Source organism: Pollachius pollachius, assembly GCF_949987615.1.
Source record: "Pollachius pollachius genome assembly, chromosome: 18".
NCBI classification, from domain to species: Eukaryota; Metazoa; Chordata; class Actinopteri; order Gadiformes; family Gadidae; genus Pollachius; species Pollachius pollachius.
In genome coordinates, this window is record NC_136951.1 from 19,704,890 (window position 1) to 19,725,596 (window position 20,707).

The window sequence follows — 20,707 nt, forward strand, 5'->3', positions numbered from 1 at the left end:
TAGGAAACACAATTCCCAGGTTATTAGACAAAGGTTTGTATGTCGTATGCCAAGCTAAATGTTATAGTATATATAATAGACAATGTAAATGTATGCACCCACACTGTTTGACACCATGCTCCTAGCTCTACCACAGCAAACACAGCGATGTTTGTCCCTCTGTGCTCTGGCAGTATGGAAGTAATCCAACTCATTATGAACAATCCTTCTCAGGGCTTTAATGAAAGCCAGCGAAGACTAGAATAAATAAAAAGGTCTAAAGTCAGAGTCGACGGGATTCATGTCGCACACCAGAAGGAACGACGACGACAAAGTAAATTAAAACTGAAAATGTGTGTGCATCAGTTCTAATGTCAAGCATCCTCTCGGGTCTAGACACTCTGGGGGTGCATCGTCGCATGCGGGGGCGCGGGTGGCGTCGCTGTTGCACGGCGACATCAAAGAAAGGCCAGAGGAGGGGAGACGAAGCAGGCGGCGGGAAGAGAATACACCGAAAACAAACAAATCAAAGCGGAGGATGGAGAGGGCGCCGTACCATCACAGGCGCTCGGATGAAAGACGTGGCGGGACGGCCCGCGGACCGAACCGTCGGCTGACGGAGGGGAAGGCCGACGGGCGAGGGGGAGGAAGACGGAGGAAGACAGGGGGGGGAGGGGGAGACACACGCTGGGACAGGCACCGTGGCGGATGAAATGACGGGCGGGATGAAAGGTGGTTCAGGTTAGTGTTGCGTCGGGTAGACAAAAAGTGTTGGTTTCTACGGTACTGCAGGAAAAGCAGAAGAATACTGATTTCGTGTGTGCCAACACGAGCGAGCCGTGCTGCAGGTAAGGCCTGGTGTAGTGCACCTTTCTGGACAGGAGAACTGGCTGAATCCAGTTTAGATCCATACTACTCAAGCTGCTTAGATGACTCAGCCTTTTGTTCGAATCCCTCGTTTCATTCTTTAGAGGGAGGCGGATATGTTTCTGCGGCAGCAGCATATTTAACACGCGTGTGTGGGTGTGTCTGCCCGTGTGTGTGTGTGTGTGTGTGAGCCTTTGTCTGTGTGTAGGGTCAGCAGTCCTCCTTACAGACAAAACAAATCGATAGCAGACCACTCTTTTGCGGTGTGTGGATCTCCCCTACGTTATTGGTCTTGGCGTGTTCAGCATCGACAGCGTTGGAAGATGTTGACGACAGCTGTTTCCTCATTAGTCCCGGGGTGGGAGAATGAGCTGCTTCACTGTGGTGAGACTGTATCGCTACTGGGTGGTGGTGGAATCTTTAGAGAGCAAGTTAATCCCAAAGTCACTTTTATCTAGTTGGGATCAGTTCCGTCTGGGTCTCACCGAGTGTTGGGGAACATTTCCGTGTTATTTTTCAAACGTATTAAGTTGTTACACGGGGGGGATTTCTGTGAAATACACGAGGTCTGCTACTCCCGGCTAAGTGTGACGTAGGTTTTAGACGCACTCTCTTCCGTGTAATCCAAGGTGTCTCGTTTTCCTAGAACCGTTACGTCTGCCACGACTGCTCGGAAAGCATTTTCTGAAACGCGTAGGCAGAAGTTCCCCTGCTGAGATGGGGGGGTTTAACTCACCATTAAAATGAAAGAATCAGAGACCAAACATGAACTGCGTTCGGATCGTGTGTGTTAAACCACAGCGGACACCCAAGACATGGAATGAGGGAATAAAGGAATAATTACACCGACAGAGAAGGCGTGACTCTCGGTCTGCGTGCGTGTGTCTCGGACCTGAGAGTGGACACAAACGCACCACGCCCCCTTCGACGCGGCGCACTGCCGAGACGACCTATTAATAGCGCAGAAGAAGAACGACACATCGGTTATGGCGTGCGTGCGTGTGCGCATGGGCGTGTGTGGGGGCTGAGAAGGGGAAGGGGGGAGAGAAAGCACCGCGAGGCAGGATCAAAAAAGAAGAGCGCCGCTAAAGCAGCCGTCGTGCAAATCACACGTGAAGTCCTGAGGCAATTCCGCAGAGTAGCCTGATTAAAAAGCCTGCGTCGCCGGTGGGCCAGCCAAGCCTCGAAGTCCTCCATTATTGTAATACAACTGCCCGGCCGCCGCCGCCTCGTAAAATGTTGAATAATTAAGTCAAAGGTACATTGAAATGTGAATCCCCAGCCAACCCTGGACAAGGCCACCGGAACGCATTGATCATGAAAGGGACTAACGCAATGCCCCCGAAATGCCAAAACAATCAATGCATTGCTGGGTTTGTTTCAATGACATCAGATTTAAATCATTGATTGAACGATGAACACCCATACAACCAACATTGATTGACCTCAAAAACTACGGGAAAACTCTAAAGACAAAATCACTAACGTATTGCAAATATGTTGATCTCGTATCCGGCAGTCCTACCGTGTTATAGCAGAACAGCTGTGGGGCATTTTGTCTCGATTCCTGTATAGTAACGCACATACTCATCTAAAAAGAGTCATGTGCGCGAGGGGATTAAGCATTCAGGAGTGGACTTAGAATAAGTGAATACATGCAGTAGCCAGTCTACACAGTGTGGATTTTAAACCTTTACAGATACATTTTTGTTACAGTTTGCCAAGTTTGTGTTCACCGTCATCCAATTAAAAGCTTACAGATCTACGCCTCCAGCAAGGTGATTGGGTGAAACAAATACGAAGCGGAAATAAATGAAAATTGCCCAGATTTCAGCTCATCTGCTGTACGACTTTATAGAATGAATCCAAAGTCTGCCGATTTGTGACCTCGCTACGTATTGACCGTCCGGCCTCTCATATAACAACCAAACAGGCTCTCCTCAAAGGTGCCAGGTGAGTCCCACCCTCCAAGAAGGGAGAACTCCATGAACTCATTAATTGATCAGCCCCCCCTGAGAATCCATGGTAAGATGGGCCCTTTGGCGAAGCCCCCATCCACCATCCCCCCCGAACCTAACCCTCAGAGCACCCGCCTGGCAGAGAGACCGGTAATTGGGGATCTCTCTCTCCGGGCGCCGTTTAGAGAAGACCTGCTTCAGACTTGATTACTTTGATGTAACACACACACACACGCACGCACACGCACACACAAAATGTGTTGGCTATGCACAAAACATGGGCGCATTTAGCTAACAGGATTTCATGTTCTACAGGGGGATGTGGGGGGGGGGGGTATCAGAGAGGGAGCATGAGGGAACTGAAGGAGGGAGATGAACGGGGGAGACGAAAGAGGGGGAGAAGGAGGAGAGGAGCAGTGAGGGGGATGGGGTCCATCCATCTCCCCCGTAGAAGAGGAACCAGAGGGGGGAGAGAGAGGGGAGAGGAGACAAACAGAAGGTGGGAGAAGGAGAGTGGGAGAGGGGAGCCCTGGAGAGTTAAGGCTTGGCAAGCGCTCCCACTCTAACTTGGTTGGCAGAGACGCCGCAAACTGTTTGCTCACAGCAGTACACGCATCCATTAGCATTGTGTGTGTGCGCGCGTGTGTGTGTGTGTTTGTGTTCGTGCGTGCGCGTATGTATGTACGACACAAAAGTGGCCAACATCATCAATGAGGTGGCAGACGAACAAATATGGAGCAGCGATATTGTATACGATTACATCACGGGGAGAGTTCCACAGCAGTGCATGAGTGGTTTTTTTTCCTGTCCACACATGGCGCTGTTCCTTCTCCTCCTAGGAACATTTAATCACAAGGAACAACGTATGTATGACATCCTCCAGCTCTAGTTATCCTCAGTCACGTGGGGGTCGACCCTGTTTCAGCACAAACAGACGTGCACCACAGGTGTGAACGACCGCCACGTGACCTGTACGAGGTGACCGCATTAGTCTGATCGGCCACAGGTATCAAACAAGGTGTGTGTGTGTGTGTGTCTGTGTGGGTCAAAACGAGCAATTGGATCAAACTCACACTCGCACAATTAGGTTAGTCTGTGAGGGAACATGTGTGTGTGCACTTGCCTCTATGTGTGCTTGAGCATGTGTGCTTGTCTGTGTGTGCGTCTCTGCTTGAGCGTCTGTGTGTGCTTGAACATGTGTGTGTGTGTGTGCACTTGCCTCTATGTGTGCATGAGCATGTGTACGTGTCTCTGTGTGTACTTGTGTCTGTGTGTGTGCTTGAGCGGCCGTATGTGTGTGCTTGAGCGCGTGTGCTTGTGAGTCAAGTGCTTGTCTCTGAGAGTGTGCGTGCGTGTCTCGGTGTGAGTCTGTGTGAGCTTGTGTGTGTGCTCTCCCAGGTGAGCGGGTTAAAGGTGCCGTTATGCCGGATTATCCAAACGGGGCACGGCGTGGGCTCCATTAAGACGAGGTGCGGCGGGCGAGCCGCGACATGGGGAGCGTGTCATCTTCATCAGGCGCCATATGCTCTCACACCTCCGCCAAATACACCTGATGGCCGCAGCCCACCGCTGCCTCGCCACAGAGAGACACCGCAGGAAACAGCACTGAACTCTGGGACTGGACCGCACCACGGAGTGTGTAGACAACCAGACACACACACACACAGGTATGGGTGAACAGACGTACTGAAACATATGCAAACGTTTAAAGTGGGGTAAGCCTGCCAGACCTAGTTATTATTTCACCATTTGGGTTTCAGACAGACACACACACACACACACACACACACAACACACATTATGGAAGAAATTACTTTCTTTAAACTGTAAATGCATTACCGTCAGCTTGAGTTTGAACTACACAAACACACTGCTCCCACACACACACACCATTGCTACTTTTATCAGTGATATTCAGAGGGAAGAGAAGGCCAGCCAGAGGGATGCTGTCTGCATTCCCCTTCCTTTGAGGCCCCTTGCTCTGTGAGTGAGAGGAGGGAGGCCTGTCAGTATAACTGTGTGTGTGTGTGTGTGTGTGTGTGTGTGTGTGTGTGTGTGTGTGTGTGTATGTATGTATATATATATATACATACATACATACACACACACACACGTGTGGAGGTTGAGTCGAAAGCAAAGTGGAGGTGTGCATCGCGGGGGAGGGACCGAAGAGGAGGAGGAGAAACGGAGAACGCAGCAGAGGAGATGAAGGATGTGATTGCCAATCCACAGCCACATGCCACACCCACCCACCCACCCAGCCACCCACACACACACACACACGCTTCGTAGACAGAGCGTGACAGGAACACTTTTGTATGTATTACATTTGATTCGAAGCGTCCAATACTATTTGTGTAACACTGGGGACATCTTTACCACTGTACGTGTATTTTGGAGCTGATCCAGCTCATAATGTTTATTGGCTGACGAAGAATATTTCATTTATAGTACATGAATCAAATATCAGGGACAAGTAGATCTGATATATGCAGTAGACTTACCCCATCAAACTCAACAAGTATGTTGTCGAGGAGAGCGAGCAGACGTGTTTAAGAGTGGGCGAGGTGAAGCGAGAAATAAACACCTTTATACAAACATGCATGTATAGATCTATATGTATATCCCAAAGGTTGATCGGCAAGTTTGTCTGTCTCTCTCTGTTAAGTCCAGAGAACTGAGATGCAACGTTGGTGTGTGGCAACCCCCGTGTTGTCAAGGGAACCATCAGCCACACACACACATACACTCTTCTCCAATATCACATTTCAATAAAAAACAGTTTCATTTTATTTCCAACACGTCCAAATTAAGCATCTATATTTACTGGTGCAAAGCAAACACCAAACACTGTCCTACCAGAACATTGCAAGAGGAGGCAGTTTGAGCTGTCCCGAAACACTGACGGAGAGACACCGCTTGTATATTATTTAGTAGCTTTTAATCAAGAGGCTGCGTCAATGACGAGCCATTATAAATTCTCCTATCGGACGTATCGATTAACTGTCGCCAATGCTTTTGTCGGATCTCACAGACTGTAAAGATTTAGTCTCACCTTGGGGAAAACAAGAACAAATATAGAAAATGTCCCTCTCTCTCTTTCTCTCCCATTTCTGATGCCAATCAAAACCCTGCTAAACCAGCGGTTAGAACGAGTTCCGTGCTCTGGATCACAAACATTTGGTGGGCACCTGCGCCACTCAATACCTCTTCAGGGGGAATTATGGGTATTTTGCAAGAGCGTGTGTGTGTGTGTGTGTGAGCGTTTCATGTTCCTCCCAGTTTGAGACTTAAAAAATGATCCTCTATGACGAGAGGCAGTAGAACAAGAGGAAAATGTCTCCACATTAAAAACCCACGGGCCTGTTACCAGCCCACACAGCGACCGTACCATGAGAAGGTAGGTATTTTGTGTGTTTGTGTGTGTGTGTCTGTGTGTACATCAGTGACTGAGTGACTTGGTGAGTGAGTGAGTGAGTGTGTGTCCCTGCCTCAATAGGAGCATCGTTTGGCTTTGGCTCTGGGAACTGCGGTCACTTAGCAACACAGACTAGACTAACATTTACAGTCAACTTTAGAGGCAGGGAGGGGGGCGATGGAGGACTGTGGGTGGAAGGTGGTGGTGGTGGTGGTGTTGGGGGGGGGGGGATATAGACATGGAACACCAGACATGTCACAACACGACACACAGATCCAGCGGCCCCAAAATACCACCAAGACAACGGCAAAGGCAACAGAAGGTCAAACAGTCAAGGAGGGAGGATGGGCTGTGAGGAAGGAGAGGAGAGGAGAGGAGAGGATAAGGAGAAGAGAGGAGAGGAGAGGAGTGAAGGAGAAGGAGAGGATAAGGAGGAGAAGGAGAGGAGAAGGAGACATTATTAGAAAGTAAATACCTATATTGACCCAGACATAGCATGGCGGGCTGCTATGATGATACAGCACACCAGCCAAAGTGGGTATTTCTCACTGTTTGGTTCAAACTGAGTTAGGTGTATAGGAGGGAGGAAGATGATAAGGGGAGAGGTGGTGGGGGTAGGGGTTAAGAGGGAGGGCAAAACCATAGGAGGCGTGTGTACAGGACAGCAACTTAAGATGAGACATCTCCCACAGACTTAAATGGAGGCTGCACAAAGAGCTGTTGTCCAAACACTTGTAGTCTACACTGGTTTTATGATAGCGCTCTCCGTGTGTGTGTGTGTGTGTGTGTGTGTGTGTCTGAAAAAGGTTTCTTCACAACACACACAACACATTGCTATATGTAGTAAATCCACCAGGATTTGAAGATTGGAGTCTACACCTTAACACCAAGGGACTGGGGTGCGTTGTGGACACACAGGCTCACAGTACAGGTGTGCAACAGTATCATAGCATGTAGTAATATCCCATCACGCTGGAATCAGTGCAGCCATAGGAAGGACTGCTGCAGTGTCCTTGAAATGGCTGGAGAGGAATAACAGGATTTTTCCGTGTCCGTGTGCAAGTCGGTGTGCTTGTGTGTGTTCGACTGCGCGTGCACGCATGTGCAGTGTCTGATTATCAGAATGGGCAGTGAAGATGTCAATTCATGGTGCACACCTACACACACGCGCAAGGTCGTCCTCGTAAACCAGCGGCTCTGATGAAGCAGCGGCCTGGTCTGTCCCATCGCTCCGCGGTGCTATATATCTGAACACTTCCCCCTGCCTCTCTTCATGGTCCCCGACTGTTTCACCTCGGGTTGTAACTCTCCCATCCTCTCAGGGGGAATGGGGAGGATGTGCACAGAACGCACGCACACACGCACACGCGCACACACACACACACACACACACCTAATCCGTACTTCCAATGATATCAGAAAGAGGCATTAGTAATGTTAAGAGAATATGACGCTGCCATTTTCCAATTAAGACTCTTTTTCGGTTCCAACCATTACATTTTAATTTCACTCGGGGAGCTCCAAGCCGCGGTGAAACCCCCCCGTGCTAACGATCCTCTGAATGGTAACCGAGCTGGAGTTTGTGTTTACAATGGAAACGGAAACACAATACACAGCTTTGGGGCGCGCTCGCTTAATGCACAAAGTCGAACAGCGACACCGCCACACTGACGAGGATTAACCGCACGCCGCGGCCGTTCTCCTGTGCGCTCCTCTGTTCTACGTTAGTAATCACCGCAGAACCCGTTGCACACCGCCCTGCGTCGCACAAATCTGCATTTTGACGCTGTGCTCAATACCGGAGCGCGGTGGGAATCGTCTGGGGAGCGCCTCCTGCGACAGCCACTAGGAGGACGGGGGGGGGGGGGGGGTTTCTTCACTACAGGGGGGAGAGGGGGGAGGGGGGGGCCCCTTGGGAGGGTTCAACCATCACCACTGCTTGTCGCCATTTCTTTTAATGTCTACCGGCACGAGAGGGAGGGAGTGTGAGAGAGAGGGAGAGCGCAAGAGAGCGAGAGAGAGAGAGCGACAGAGAGAGCGCTGTACTTTGTTCAGGAGATGCTGAAACCTTGGATTTGGTGTCATGTACGTGTTGGAGCAATAACACAACAGTAAAGAAAAGAGGGAGTCAAAGAGATAGAGAGATGGGGGTCCAAGACTGCGAGAGGCAGCACTTGTGTAATCGTGCCGCTGGCCAAAATATTACCGCTCTGATCGGAAATCAATGCAGTAGCATGAAGGCTGTGGAGAAACCACATCCTGTCCGGGAGGACGAGAGGCCAAACTAAGACTGTGTGACTGTGTGTGTGTGTGTGTGTGTGTGTGTGTGTGTGTGTGTGTGTGTGTGTGTGTGTGTGTGTGTGTGTGTGTGTCTCTCTCTCTGTGCGTCTGTGTGTTTGTGTGTGTATGCGTCTCTCTCTGTGTCTGTGTGTGTGTGCGTGTCTGTGTGTGCATGTCTGTCTGTGTGTGTGAATGTTTGTGTGTGTCTGTGTGTGCGTGTCTGTCTATGTGTGTGAATGTCTGTGTGTGTGTGTCGGTTCGGAAGCGACGACCAGACACCCCAGCTGATAGTCCTTTTTAGATGTTTCTCCCACTGTTGACGGTATTGTTTTTAGCGACAGGACAGAACAATGCCGCGCGATAGGGAAATGTTAAGCAGATGCAGCGAGAGAGAGAGAGAGAGAGATAGAGCGGGAGTGATGAATGAGGTACCGCCACTGAAGCTGTGAACAATGCACAGCATGACGTCGTTCAGGATTTCAGAAGAGTTACGGGATGTTGCTCGGCGCATATTAAAAACGCCAGCTTGATAAGAACAGCAGCGCGTCGGTGAACATCTGATTCCAAACCAAAAAAACATTAATTCCCCCGCTCGCTCCCAGCTAATATTTAGAGGCCAAGGAGAATAGGTGTGTGATTACGAGCGTGTCTTTTTCGACACCGCAATTAGACTTGCAGATGAACAGCACAATGTCAAAACAGCCGGCTAGGCTAACGGTTCAACACCCACATTCCAGGTGCCACTGGGAGATGGCAGCTCCAATTTACAGCAAGAAGGCTACAGGAGCCACCGAGCCATAATGGAATAGGTACACTACAAATAACAATATACCAACGCTACAAACAGGTCTACAAATGACAACATATGAACAGTACAACTATAATGTGTACAAATTAGAATAACTGAACACTACAACTATAATGTGCACAAATTACAATATCTGAACAGTACAACTACAAATGACAATATATCCATGCACTTAGCAAAAGGCATTTTATTTCTGCGATATCGTGCAAGCCATCTGCACAACACGACATGTTTACCCTAAAATCATAATGTACATCAATTACGACATGTGCAAAAGATTTGGCAAGCAAAACTCTCTTTTTAGCCAAGTCTAGTTTCACACAGGCACACAATAAAACCACGAAGGAGAGGAGGACGCACAGCGTGGTGACTCAGATGGGTGGCACACATTATTTCATTAGCACGCTAACTAAAGAGAACGGTTATTAACCCCCTGCTGCCCCCCCCCGACCTCAGAGTAAGCCTCCTCTAAAGCAAAAGGGGCAGGCCTGGAAGGAGGGGGAGAGGCTGTGACGCATCAAACCGACTCGCCAGACATCCTCCCGGAGAGCACCCCCCGCCGACACGTGGCACGCCCGGGGTGGGGGGGAGGGACCCCTCCACACCACAGGTCAGATTCTGAAGGGGGCGTGGCTCCCAGTGGGTTTATCATAACCCGCGTCGGTTCTGCTACAACGAGGGTCTATTCTGGGGGAACTGGCGTCACCGGGAGACGGTTACGGGGAACATGGACTCAAAATAAAGGCAGCGATTCTGTGCGCATTAAGGCTGGAAAAGCTTCAGCTATGGGGACTTAAAGAGGAAGTGACGTGTACGTGTGCATGTGTTTGAGTGCGTACGTGCGTGTGTACATGTGTGTGTACATGTGTGCGTGCGTGTGTGTGTGTGTGTGTGTTCTCAAGAGGGCTGGCGGTCAGCAAAGGCCGCGCGGCACCACACATCTCACGCCCGCCCAAACCCTCTCATCCTCTCATCGGGGTGGATGACCTTTCCTCCGTGCTGGAGCTACTCGATCCATCTCTTTACGGTCAGGCGTACAGCGATGGCCCCAGGGTATCACCTAGAGGAGACACTCCAGACTGCAACCCGAGGTGCACTCGTCCAAAACCGACGCGGAGGCAGAGAACTCAGCAGGTAACCCTGTAATCTGTCGGTTCACATTCAAAGAAGTTCACTCCGAAGTGACGCAATGCCTTGAAAAACATAATGACTAATACTGCGGTCGTTTTGTTAGAGTCGGCACCGTGGTCATTTATATCACAACCTCAGATGAGCCAGACGGTGAACTAGGATTAAAGGTGCTGTTCTTGTTTCTCCAAAACATTGAAAAGTCTGCAAATTGACATTGCTCCCACCAGAAGAAGTAAACGTGTGGTGTCCATTTACTGCCGAACCCTTACCCCCGCAGGCGCCTGTCCCTTGACCCTCCAAACCACCCTGGTTAACATCGACCTTGTCCCCCATGATTCATTTATTCGTTCATTCGTTTAAGATGCACCGTGTACCGTTATCGTCAGCGGCGGACGGCCGTGAACACAATCAAAGCATCCGCTCAATACAGGACCAGCTCCAAATTAAACTGGGACACAAGTTCCCAAAACAACTACAGCGCCGCGATGGAGAAGATTGTGGTCATCGACCCGCCCCGAGCCCGGCGGACATCGCACCTCCACACGTTGTCGAGACTGAACGGATCAAAGCGTGTTCCAACATGGAGAACGCGGGCGGAGGTTATTGACGGCCTGCGACACAGAGGTGGGAGTCTGGAGCAGGGCTTTATGAGTCTACGTCGGACGCACTTCTGATGACGCACACAAACACACCATCTTCATAGAGCTGAGGAAGGCTGTTAAGTAACGCATGCTGGGAATAGACTTAGCAGCGTTATTCAAAGATTAGGAAAGAGAGAGAGAGAGAGAGAGAGAGAGAGAGAGAGAGAGAGAGAGAGAGAGAGAGAGAGAGAGAGAGAGGGAGAGGGAGAGGGAGAGAGAGAGAGCGAGAGCGGGAGACAATGCGTTGAAAGTTTGAACCAGTGGATGCGCGTGCTGAACTTAAAGTCATAATCCAAAGAAGTAAATAACCTTCGAGAGGGAGCGAGAGAGACCCAGATAGAAAGAGACACAGAGGGACAGACAAACTGAGAGCAAGAGAGAGAGCGAGAGAGAGACAGAGAAAGGTAGCGAGGGATGTGTTTATAAATAGAGGCCGAATAAATCGGGGGCCTCTCCTTGCGCGGCACGCCAGATTAATTATGTGTGACTGCATCAGGAGAAATTAAGATATGCCCGTGTGTCGCTGCGCAGAGAGAGAGGGGGACGGACATGTGTGGACGGGGGGAAAGAGACAGGGAAGAGGGGGGAAGGGAGGGCGGAGGGGTTTGGTGTCAGAAAGTGTCGGTCACAGATTTAAAACCGGAGGGCTGTACGAAAGACGTAAGAGAGAGGATTAGGGGGAGAGAGAGAGAGAGAGAGAGAGAGAGAGAGAGAGAGAGAGAGAGAGAGAGAGAGAGAGAGAGAGAGAGAGAGAGAGAGAGAGAGAGAGAGAGAGAGGTAATAACAAGAAAATAGACTGATGCCTGATGGAGAGGATAAGGACAGCCCCACGTGAGTGCCTGCAGTGGACCCCCCCAGTGTGAGCCAGGCCGCGGCCCGCAGCTAGAGAGCGCCTCGGCTAATTATAGCAGAAACAAATGTGAACGGTGACGACGCGGACTCAGCCCCCCTCATCAAACATGCCGCTGCCTCCCAGAGACGACTCGGGAGCTGAGATATGGCGATCACGTGCGCGCGGCGTGGCGATACAGACGCCCGCGACTCGAAGGCTGAGCTATGACGATCACGTGATTCAGACGCCCTGCGTGCCGTGCTCGGCGGCGCCATTCGCTCAAGGGCACAAACAACTTGTGTAATTAAACGGCCCATTCGTGGGCGAATGAAGCGCCTAATGTCGCCTTGATGAGCAACCATAAACCAATGGGGGCGGTCGGAGATGTACGTCTACCAGGACGGCCCTCCCGTCCTTCCCCGACCAAACGCCGTGGTGGCGAGCTTGGTGATTTACATCCGGGACGCAGGCCGATGGCGGTCACGTCCAAAATGGTCGGCCGTTGCCCTCGCGACGGCTCTCCGTGGGAATCGTCACTCTGCAGCACTTTGAGTTTTGTGCGATGCTCGACTACTCTGGTCTGCACGAGTCACTGATGTCACTTATTGTGATCTCAAAATAAACTGTCTAAAATAAAATCCTCATCCGTCCTGTGTGTGTGCGTCTGCGAGTGTTTGTGTGTCTGTGAATGTTTGTGAGTGTCTGTGTGTCTGTAAGTGTATGAGTGTGAGTCTGAGTGTGTGTCTGAGTGTGTGAGTGTCGTATCTGGCCCAGTGTCTGCATACGTCCTCAGCCATTATTAGTATGCAAGGTGCGTCAGACATGGCCAGAAATACGCCATCCAGCCAGCCCCAACGCTGGACGCCGGCTTTATTAAATGAATCCATCTTGCCGGCTCCACACCCACGTAGCATGCCACAAACTGCTGATGCTGCCAACCCCGTTCACAATGTTGGCAGGAGAGGACTACGATAAAGTGTGCACTTCATGGAAACTTACTGTAAATGATAATATGTGCGGGTTTAAAGTGTGCACTGTCTGCGCACGCATGCACGTGCATCCGTGTTCGAAAAGTACAAAGGGGAGAATGTGTGAGAGAACATTTATCGACACGCGTGCGCGTGTGTGTCGGGGAGGGCGGGAAACTCAACCAATCAGGTGAGGCGGTGGCTGTCACCAGCAGAATGAATCATGGGTAAGGTATTTGCATCCATGGCAATTCGTGTTTGTTGGGGATCAATGCACTACCGTTATGGCTTTGCCAGTGCGAGCTGCACCTCCAACAGCACACTCACTCTCCAACAGCAGTTTGTCCTGAAGGATGCACTTCCAAAACAATTAAAATGAGAAGAACAGAGCTGCCCAACACGGAAAGGCAAATAATGCCATACACATGCATGTTTAGAGAGAGGAGCCGGGCGATTTGGCTAGATAAACAGTGTCTGGGGCTGGCTCCATTATGCCCTGGGCCCATACACTGCTGTATTTAAAACCTATTACCATGTGAATTGATGGCATGTGGCAGACAAACCTTGTCCAAAGCCTTGCTAGAGTTGAATAGCTGCAGCCAAGAGAATACTATAACAGTGTGGAGGAGACGAGGATGGGCAGACATAGGACACAAAGAAAATGCTATGGGACATTTTGTTGTCGCGCTGTAGGAATTGTGTGTCATTATCACCCTGACATTCATTATTATTATACATTGGCTGTTACCGGCAAAACAGCACGTGCAGGGAGCTGCTAAACAGCAAAGTAAAACATGTGTTTTTATTTTGAAATGTCATGATCTTGTGAGGAATGTCTGTGTCTCATAATTCGGTCCTTTAACTTAGCTCTGTTCATTGAGGGGACCGAGAAAGGGGCAGATCGATGGCACAGGGCAGCCCGGAGGTGAGCCATCTACTGCGGCCACGGACACCATGGTTCTGTCCGCCCCCCCCCCCCCCCCGAATCCCTTCCTCTGACTGTCATCGTGTCACTCTAGTGGGTGTGTCCCTATACAAGCCGGACTGACGGATGACGGAAGTGGAGGGAACCCAAGAAAAGTAAATGTACCTGGGAGTGATGTCTCTGAGAAATAGCATTCTGCCGTCAGATGATCCCACCTATTGTCCCAGAACAAAAGTGGGACGGATGATCTGGGATCTTGATGAAAGCGGGGCGGAATGTTGCGTGCTCCATAACACCAGAACACAAAGAGCGTGAGAGGGGAGATGGGAGGACAGGGCGGAGAGGGAGCCTCCGGGGGCACTCACCTCTCTCTGGAGCACTAGATCTCTGGTGAACAGCATGGCATCGTTGCTGAAGGGGTCGGCGGTCTGCACGCCCCCGGGCGTGTTCCTGGAGCCACGTGGACAGTCGATGCCTGGCCCAGAGGAGAGAAGGAGAAGGTAGGGTTAGGGTCTGGATTAGGGGTGTTGTTTGCGTCCCGAACCCAAGGGTTCCGGGTTTGAACCCCAATGGTGGCAGGCTACCTGCAGGCGTCCTTAAGCATGACACCAAACCCCCCCCCAACCCCACCTGGTCCTAATTAATGACGCATATCTTAAAATGATTCACTGCAAGATGCTCTGGATTAAAGCGTCCGCTTAATGACTACATAGTAAACAGCACTAAATGGGCTATCATAAATCTGAAATGTGGCGGCAATTACATGTGTACTTAAGACATGATGGACAGCGATATTGACAACAAGATGAATCATTCACGGATCCAAACCCTCACTTTTGTCCATGGAAGCCGCAGCGGAGACACATGACAGATGCTGCGTCACAGATTGCTTTTACACACCACTCAAGGATCAGCGGTCAACATGGTCGGTCTCCACAAACACACGGGAATCTGTCAGCGGTGACCGACTGAGTGCAGGCGGCAGAGTAAATACATGAATGGACGGGGAGGAAGAGGGAAGGGGACGAAGACCGGCTGTAGAAGACCTGGTCCTCTGCAGTGCTGCCAGATGGAGGTCTTCAAGGGTCTACCCGACCCCTAGGACTAGAGGACCCGACCTGTCCCGGTTATTAAGGTTCATTTGGACCGGGTCGGTAACGTTACATGACTGGTCCCGGGTCTGTTTATAACGAGGCGTCATACCCAGGTACATCTGAGCAGACCGGTGATCATCAGAAGAGGAACGCATGGAGCTGCTGTGAGACGTGGGTGACGAAGATGCTGACCGTTAGGATCGGATCCCAAGAGGCAGGAATAAGGGGAGAAAACCACACAAGCACCAAATAAGAGAAAGAGGAGAAAGGAACTCTTGAGCGGAGTTTAGTCAGAGCGAAAGAAAGGGGAAGAGTGAAGACGGAGGTTAAGTGTATTACGTATGGCAGACTGTCCCACTCACTTAAAACAGACTCATCGCATGATTTAAGCCATTTAGGTCTAACTGTTGTTTTGATCTCCTTTGCTTAGGATACCGCATGCTGTATCTGACATGATTAACATTTTAAAGAGAAGATGCATTTCTTGTTGAAAGTGTATCTGCCGGGTTTGTCAGGTCCATAAAATACCCTACACTCTTAGATCCCGGTCTCGCTCCTCTCAGACATACAGTAATATCTCGAAATATAATAGGAGATATTATATACATTTTCTTCAATTACGATTTAGTCTAATCTCTGAGCAGATTTGACCAGGCCCTTAAGGACAAAACCGGTGTAAAATGGATTTGGGATATGTTTGGTATGATAACGAGTTGGAACGTTTGTTTGGAGCAAAAAGGCGCATACAGACGCATTCTTCAGTTGACTGTTTTTAGCCGATTCTATCAAAACGCTATGAACTTGGAACGATAGGGGCATGTGTTATGGTAAAAACTAAATCACTATTTTAAAGACTTTTAAGACTCGATAGGTAGATTGACGAACACAGAGATTGTGACATCCGTCAACAACACGTAAGCTCTGTGTTCGCCAATCTACTTATTGAGTCTTAAAAACAAGATGGCGTCGACGGGTTAACTACTGATGGTATTGTGTGTATAAAATGTCCTTTTTAATAAACAATCTGTACACTTACAAAGTTATCAATGCCTCGTTTTATATGTTAAGACCATTATTATACTACCAAAGAAGTGTCGGGCTACTTCTAGCCTTTTAAGTGGTTTAAAATAGCGATTTAGTTTTTACCATAACCAGTGCCCCCATCGATCCAAGTTTATAGCGTTTTGGTAGAATCTACTAAAAACAGCCAACTTAAGAATGCGTCTACACGCACTTTTTTGCTCCCAAACAAACATTCCAACTCGTTATCATACTAAACATATCCCAGATCCATTTCATACCGGATTCCTCCTTTAAGGGTTGGGGTTTGTCGTTTTGGAGCAGTGAAGTCCTCTACTGCTGGGCTCTCTCCTCCCTGACCTTGGTGTTCTTCCAGGAACTTTCTCTTACGGGGGGGTAGTGCGCAGGAAGTGGATTACTTAACCACGACGCAGTGCAGGAGCCGCGCGAGTACAAAGGATTCATCACTACGCACGCACTCTCCAGGGAAGGGTTGGAGAGGGAGAGGGAGAGGGGAGAAAATAAAGCGGGAAAATGGTATGAGAGCCTGGTAGGATGAACGCGTGGGTTTGCAAAGGGAATGAGTTTCTCCGGTTGAACGTGACTGGGGTTCGAGGTGGGAAGGTATGGATGCTATAAGTACAGTAGTACCCCTGAGTTCACATGCACGCTGTCACACGCTCTGTATGCACAGCATAAGGCCTCCTGCAGGGTTCCTCCTCCCAGGGCTCTTTGATGCAGGAGATGCCTTCAGCAGAAGATAACCCTTTGCTTCAATGGAGGCACCAGCTCTTTGTCTCCATCCCCCGTTAAGGCTTCAAGCACCCAAGTGCACACACAAACAAACACACACACACACGCAAACAGATGCACACACGCACAAATGCATGGATGATTTGGAGGCTGGTGGAGAATCAAGGAGTTCAGTCAGCGATGTCTTTTGTTCTGTTGTGCGCCTCTTGCCTCCGCACCATACAGGGCTACACTATACAGCCCAAGAAGAGCCGACCAGCAGTGTCCACGCACGATGGATATCTTGATGTGAGAACTGGTTTCTCATTCCTCCACTGCCTTCAGTGTTACCGGTATTGATTTATGCAGAGTAACCCCCTGATAGTTTAATGTGGGTGATAAACCAGTCAACAATGTGCTAACAAAGCAACAACAATCTCTACGTCCCCTCCGTCCTCCCTACTGTCTACCACCCTGGCTAAGTGCAGCTCCATCCAGGATACCAGTGCAGCATAATCTTCCAAAATAGGAGGGGGTTTTTGGTTTCAGTTTAAAGACAAACAACGTGTAGGATTTGAACATGCATACATTGCTTTAAATTTCCAATGTACAAACATTGATTGCAATTTAACTTTAAAAAGTTCAGTGACTCTCTCCCTGTAAGGCTTGAGGGCTGACTATGTTTTATTTAACCGAGGCAAAATGGGAGGATGTGACGGCTGAGAGTTTAAAATGGCAAAATAAAATTCCAAGTTCTTCATTCAGAACTTGGAATTTTTGCACTTAATGTGTATTATATACAATCTCATTGGCCGTTTATAATGATTTATTATTACCAACATTTTGCTGTTTATTATATCATATTATATATATAAATATATATATACTACAACCCCCAGACCGTGAGCTGAAGCAGGCTGAAGTTCCTTTAGCCGCCAAGGGGATCAGCAACGAAAAGTAGTCCATTTAGGACAACGGATCGGCCTCGATCACTTCAAAAGATGAAGACCAAATCGAGAACCATGACACAGAACTTCAGTACCATTTTTGTCGGCGAGAACAACAAACCACCAACAAATCCCCTCATGAACCACATGAGGTGATAGGCAATTAAGTCTGGTAGTTTAACCAGTTAACCATTCCACACGGACTGGCACAGCCAGAGCTCGTTAAACCCCTTGCAAATAATCATACCAGGGAGGAAAAATGCTATTTCCTGCAGGCACACGCGTCCAAAGAGAACATCATCATCTTGTTTTTTTCCCAAGGAGAAGCAAACCACAACAACTCCATTAGCTGCTAATATCAAGTAAATAGTCTGTTGACCGGGATTAGCATTTAAATGGCCTGCCGTGTCCGGAGCGATTCAGAAAAACAGGGCGTTCGCAAGTTTAGGCAGGTTGAATTTATGACATTGCAAGACCTTTCTAATACCCATTACAAGGAAATGTGAGGTCTTTTTTGTTGCAAGTAAAGTGCACAGAGGAGGAAATTTGGGTTGAACCGTTCGGCAACACGGACACATTAACTCATCATGCCATGAACAGGACAATTAATATTTAATTGTATTTGTTTCTCAGCATTCAAGTATCATTTTCCAATAATGCAAGTTACCGCCCATTAACCGTTTACTGATTAACAATTAATGTTGTAAAACCCATTCATTAAACCTCACATAACTCTCTCCCCACCCCCCTTCTGCCATCCTTTGCCACCGCTTGACAACCAACAAGTTATTTCATTACTTTGAACATTCAATCGTTAATGTGTTTTGTGTCCACTGTGGAAATCAGCCATTGGCAGTCGGCTTTCCCTTCCCTCGGCAGCCCGTACATGTTGAATAGATGTGGGGATATCTCCCGTCACGGCTTTTGCTTCACAAAATAAGACTTGGAAGAGTGAACGTGTGGAGGTGAGGATGAGGAGGAAGGACCCCATGGCAAGGAAGGTATTTTTAGAAGTGGACCAGGCCAGGTTTACCATGGGGGACCTGGCGGGGGGAAGGACAGATGCCATACAAGACAAGGGGATGTGAGGGACAGAGTCGAGAGAGAAATGAATGTCTGCACACAGACGCACGGAAATATCTTGTCCCTTGTCTCCTGTGTGTTGTTTTTGTTGCATGAACTGCCTTGATGTCTTTGCCATCGTCTGTGCATGTTTGTTTTTTCTTGCTCCAATTGTTTGTCTTTTACCCCTTGCACCTAGGCTTGCTGTAATTATAAATGCAATTTAATATATTTAATTCTTATTGTATTTTAGGTTGCCTATTGACAACAGGCCAGGGACTACAGCTGGAAATGATCCAAATAGGCTAAAGTTGCTTCTTTTACTGTATAGTTAATCAAAGGGGACTGTCCACAAAACTATAAACAAATAAACTACACTTAATCTTGTTCTTCCTTTTTCACAGCGTTTCCTATGCGGTATATATTGCAGTAACAAAACCACCAGTTATGGATGTGCTCAACTATTCATCGTAATTTAAATACAATCATCCCATTAACGTGAGCATATGGTGAGCAGAGCTGCATTGGGCAAAGTCATCCGGAAAAAAAGTTCTAAGTCTGCACACTTAGAAATGCCCTTAAATAACTCCGAAGTCTCATCTTTAATTACATGGGGTATTGGTTCAACCGGCACGGAAAGAGAATCGCACAGACTTGACCTTTCCACCCCATCCACAGCAAAATACACTAATGAGCAAAAATGCTTAAAAAATAGAAAATAAAAAGACAACTTTTTGACGGACAGATAAGAGTTGCTCGTTTGAGGTACATTTGTACCTGTTATACTCATTGTTATGGAGATTATCGCACTACTGAACACGGAAAGCATATGGTAAAATGTTCTTGGTCGTTATGTACGTGCCACGATCACACATTGATACATTCATATATGTAGAGCTATATGTAGATGTTATTTTTCCATCTCGTGTTTCGCGCCGAGCTCTTTGATGTCATCTTCTCTTTACAATGGTCTCCTCTGAACAGCTATCCACGTTCCTTCTCTCTCTTCGACAGCCAGCTGGCAAACCAAGAGCCAAAGTTCAGTGCGACGTGAACAGTGAGTATTTTGTTAGCTCCAAATTTCCATATATCGACATTAGGTCAAAAATGTGCACATTTAAAAACTCACAGGAACCATGGATTTAGCACCCTTATTTGAACTTGTAAAACCAACTCTTCCTCTTTTAACACAACACAACTAATGAAATAGTGATTTTAAGTTGACCATGTATAACATGGTCCACTTCAAAAGGAAAGATCCTATTGTTATACTAGATCCAAGAGCCCAAGGTGAAAGCACTAACAGATTGAGTCACCCACGTACGGCAGGTGCCACAAAGGCTCCGAAACCCCGGTTTCAAGACCGTGAATTTATACGAATGAGGCGCAGTGTCGACCTTCAAACACAAGGAAACCACGAATCAAGCGGAATGTGCGGTCCGACACCGTGATGGCCCGCAGCGGCGTTCTTTATCGCCCTCTTTCTTCCCTCCCCAATATTCACAGACTTTATTTTACTAGTGAGCTTCTTTACCGGTGGGATGTTTCGCGCTCCACTCGCCTGCCATCCTTCAGTCTTCAGCACTCCGTCCCGTTCCCCCGCGCAGGTGGCACGTGCACGCACATGTGCACACACACGCACACGCACACACTGACAGCCCACATCTTTGTGTCCAAACGATGGGGCTTTAATCTTTACGACAGACGGTCGCTCTCTGGAACTTTCTGAGCAACTTTGAAAGCACACTTCCCCACCCTCGCCCCCCCTCGCCCCCTTCCCCCCACCGTCTAAAATCAAGATCAAAGCTGTCAAAGGTGAATGATGCTGCGGTACTCGCACTTATACGGCTGTATCGCCCTCATCTGACCTAACAGGCACCCTCCTTTCAAACTGACCTCAGTCCTAAATGTCTGTGCTACTGCTTCGCCTTACACTGCTTTACCACTCCCCGCCTCTTCCTCCTTACGCGGATCTATTCGATGCCTCGTGCTTCCAAACGCTACTCGTGTTTTGAATAATGACATGCTTTTCAAATGGCCCCTTT

At 48.6% G+C, this 20,707-nt stretch overlaps 1 protein-coding gene across 2 annotated transcripts in view; it reads right to left on the reverse strand.

The window, feature by feature from the left end:
- The window catches only part of snd1 (staphylococcal nuclease and tudor domain containing 1), a 177,053-nt gene that overhangs the window by 102,677 nt on the left and 53,669 nt on the right, over positions 1–20,707 (reverse strand). For both annotated transcript variants that reach the window (XM_079755458.1, XM_079755459.1), the window contains exon 17: positions 14,173–14,282. In XM_079755458.1, the coding sequence (XP_079611584.1) occupies positions 14,173–14,282 (110 nt within the window). The remainder of the gene's footprint in view (positions 1–14,172; positions 14,283–20,707) is intronic.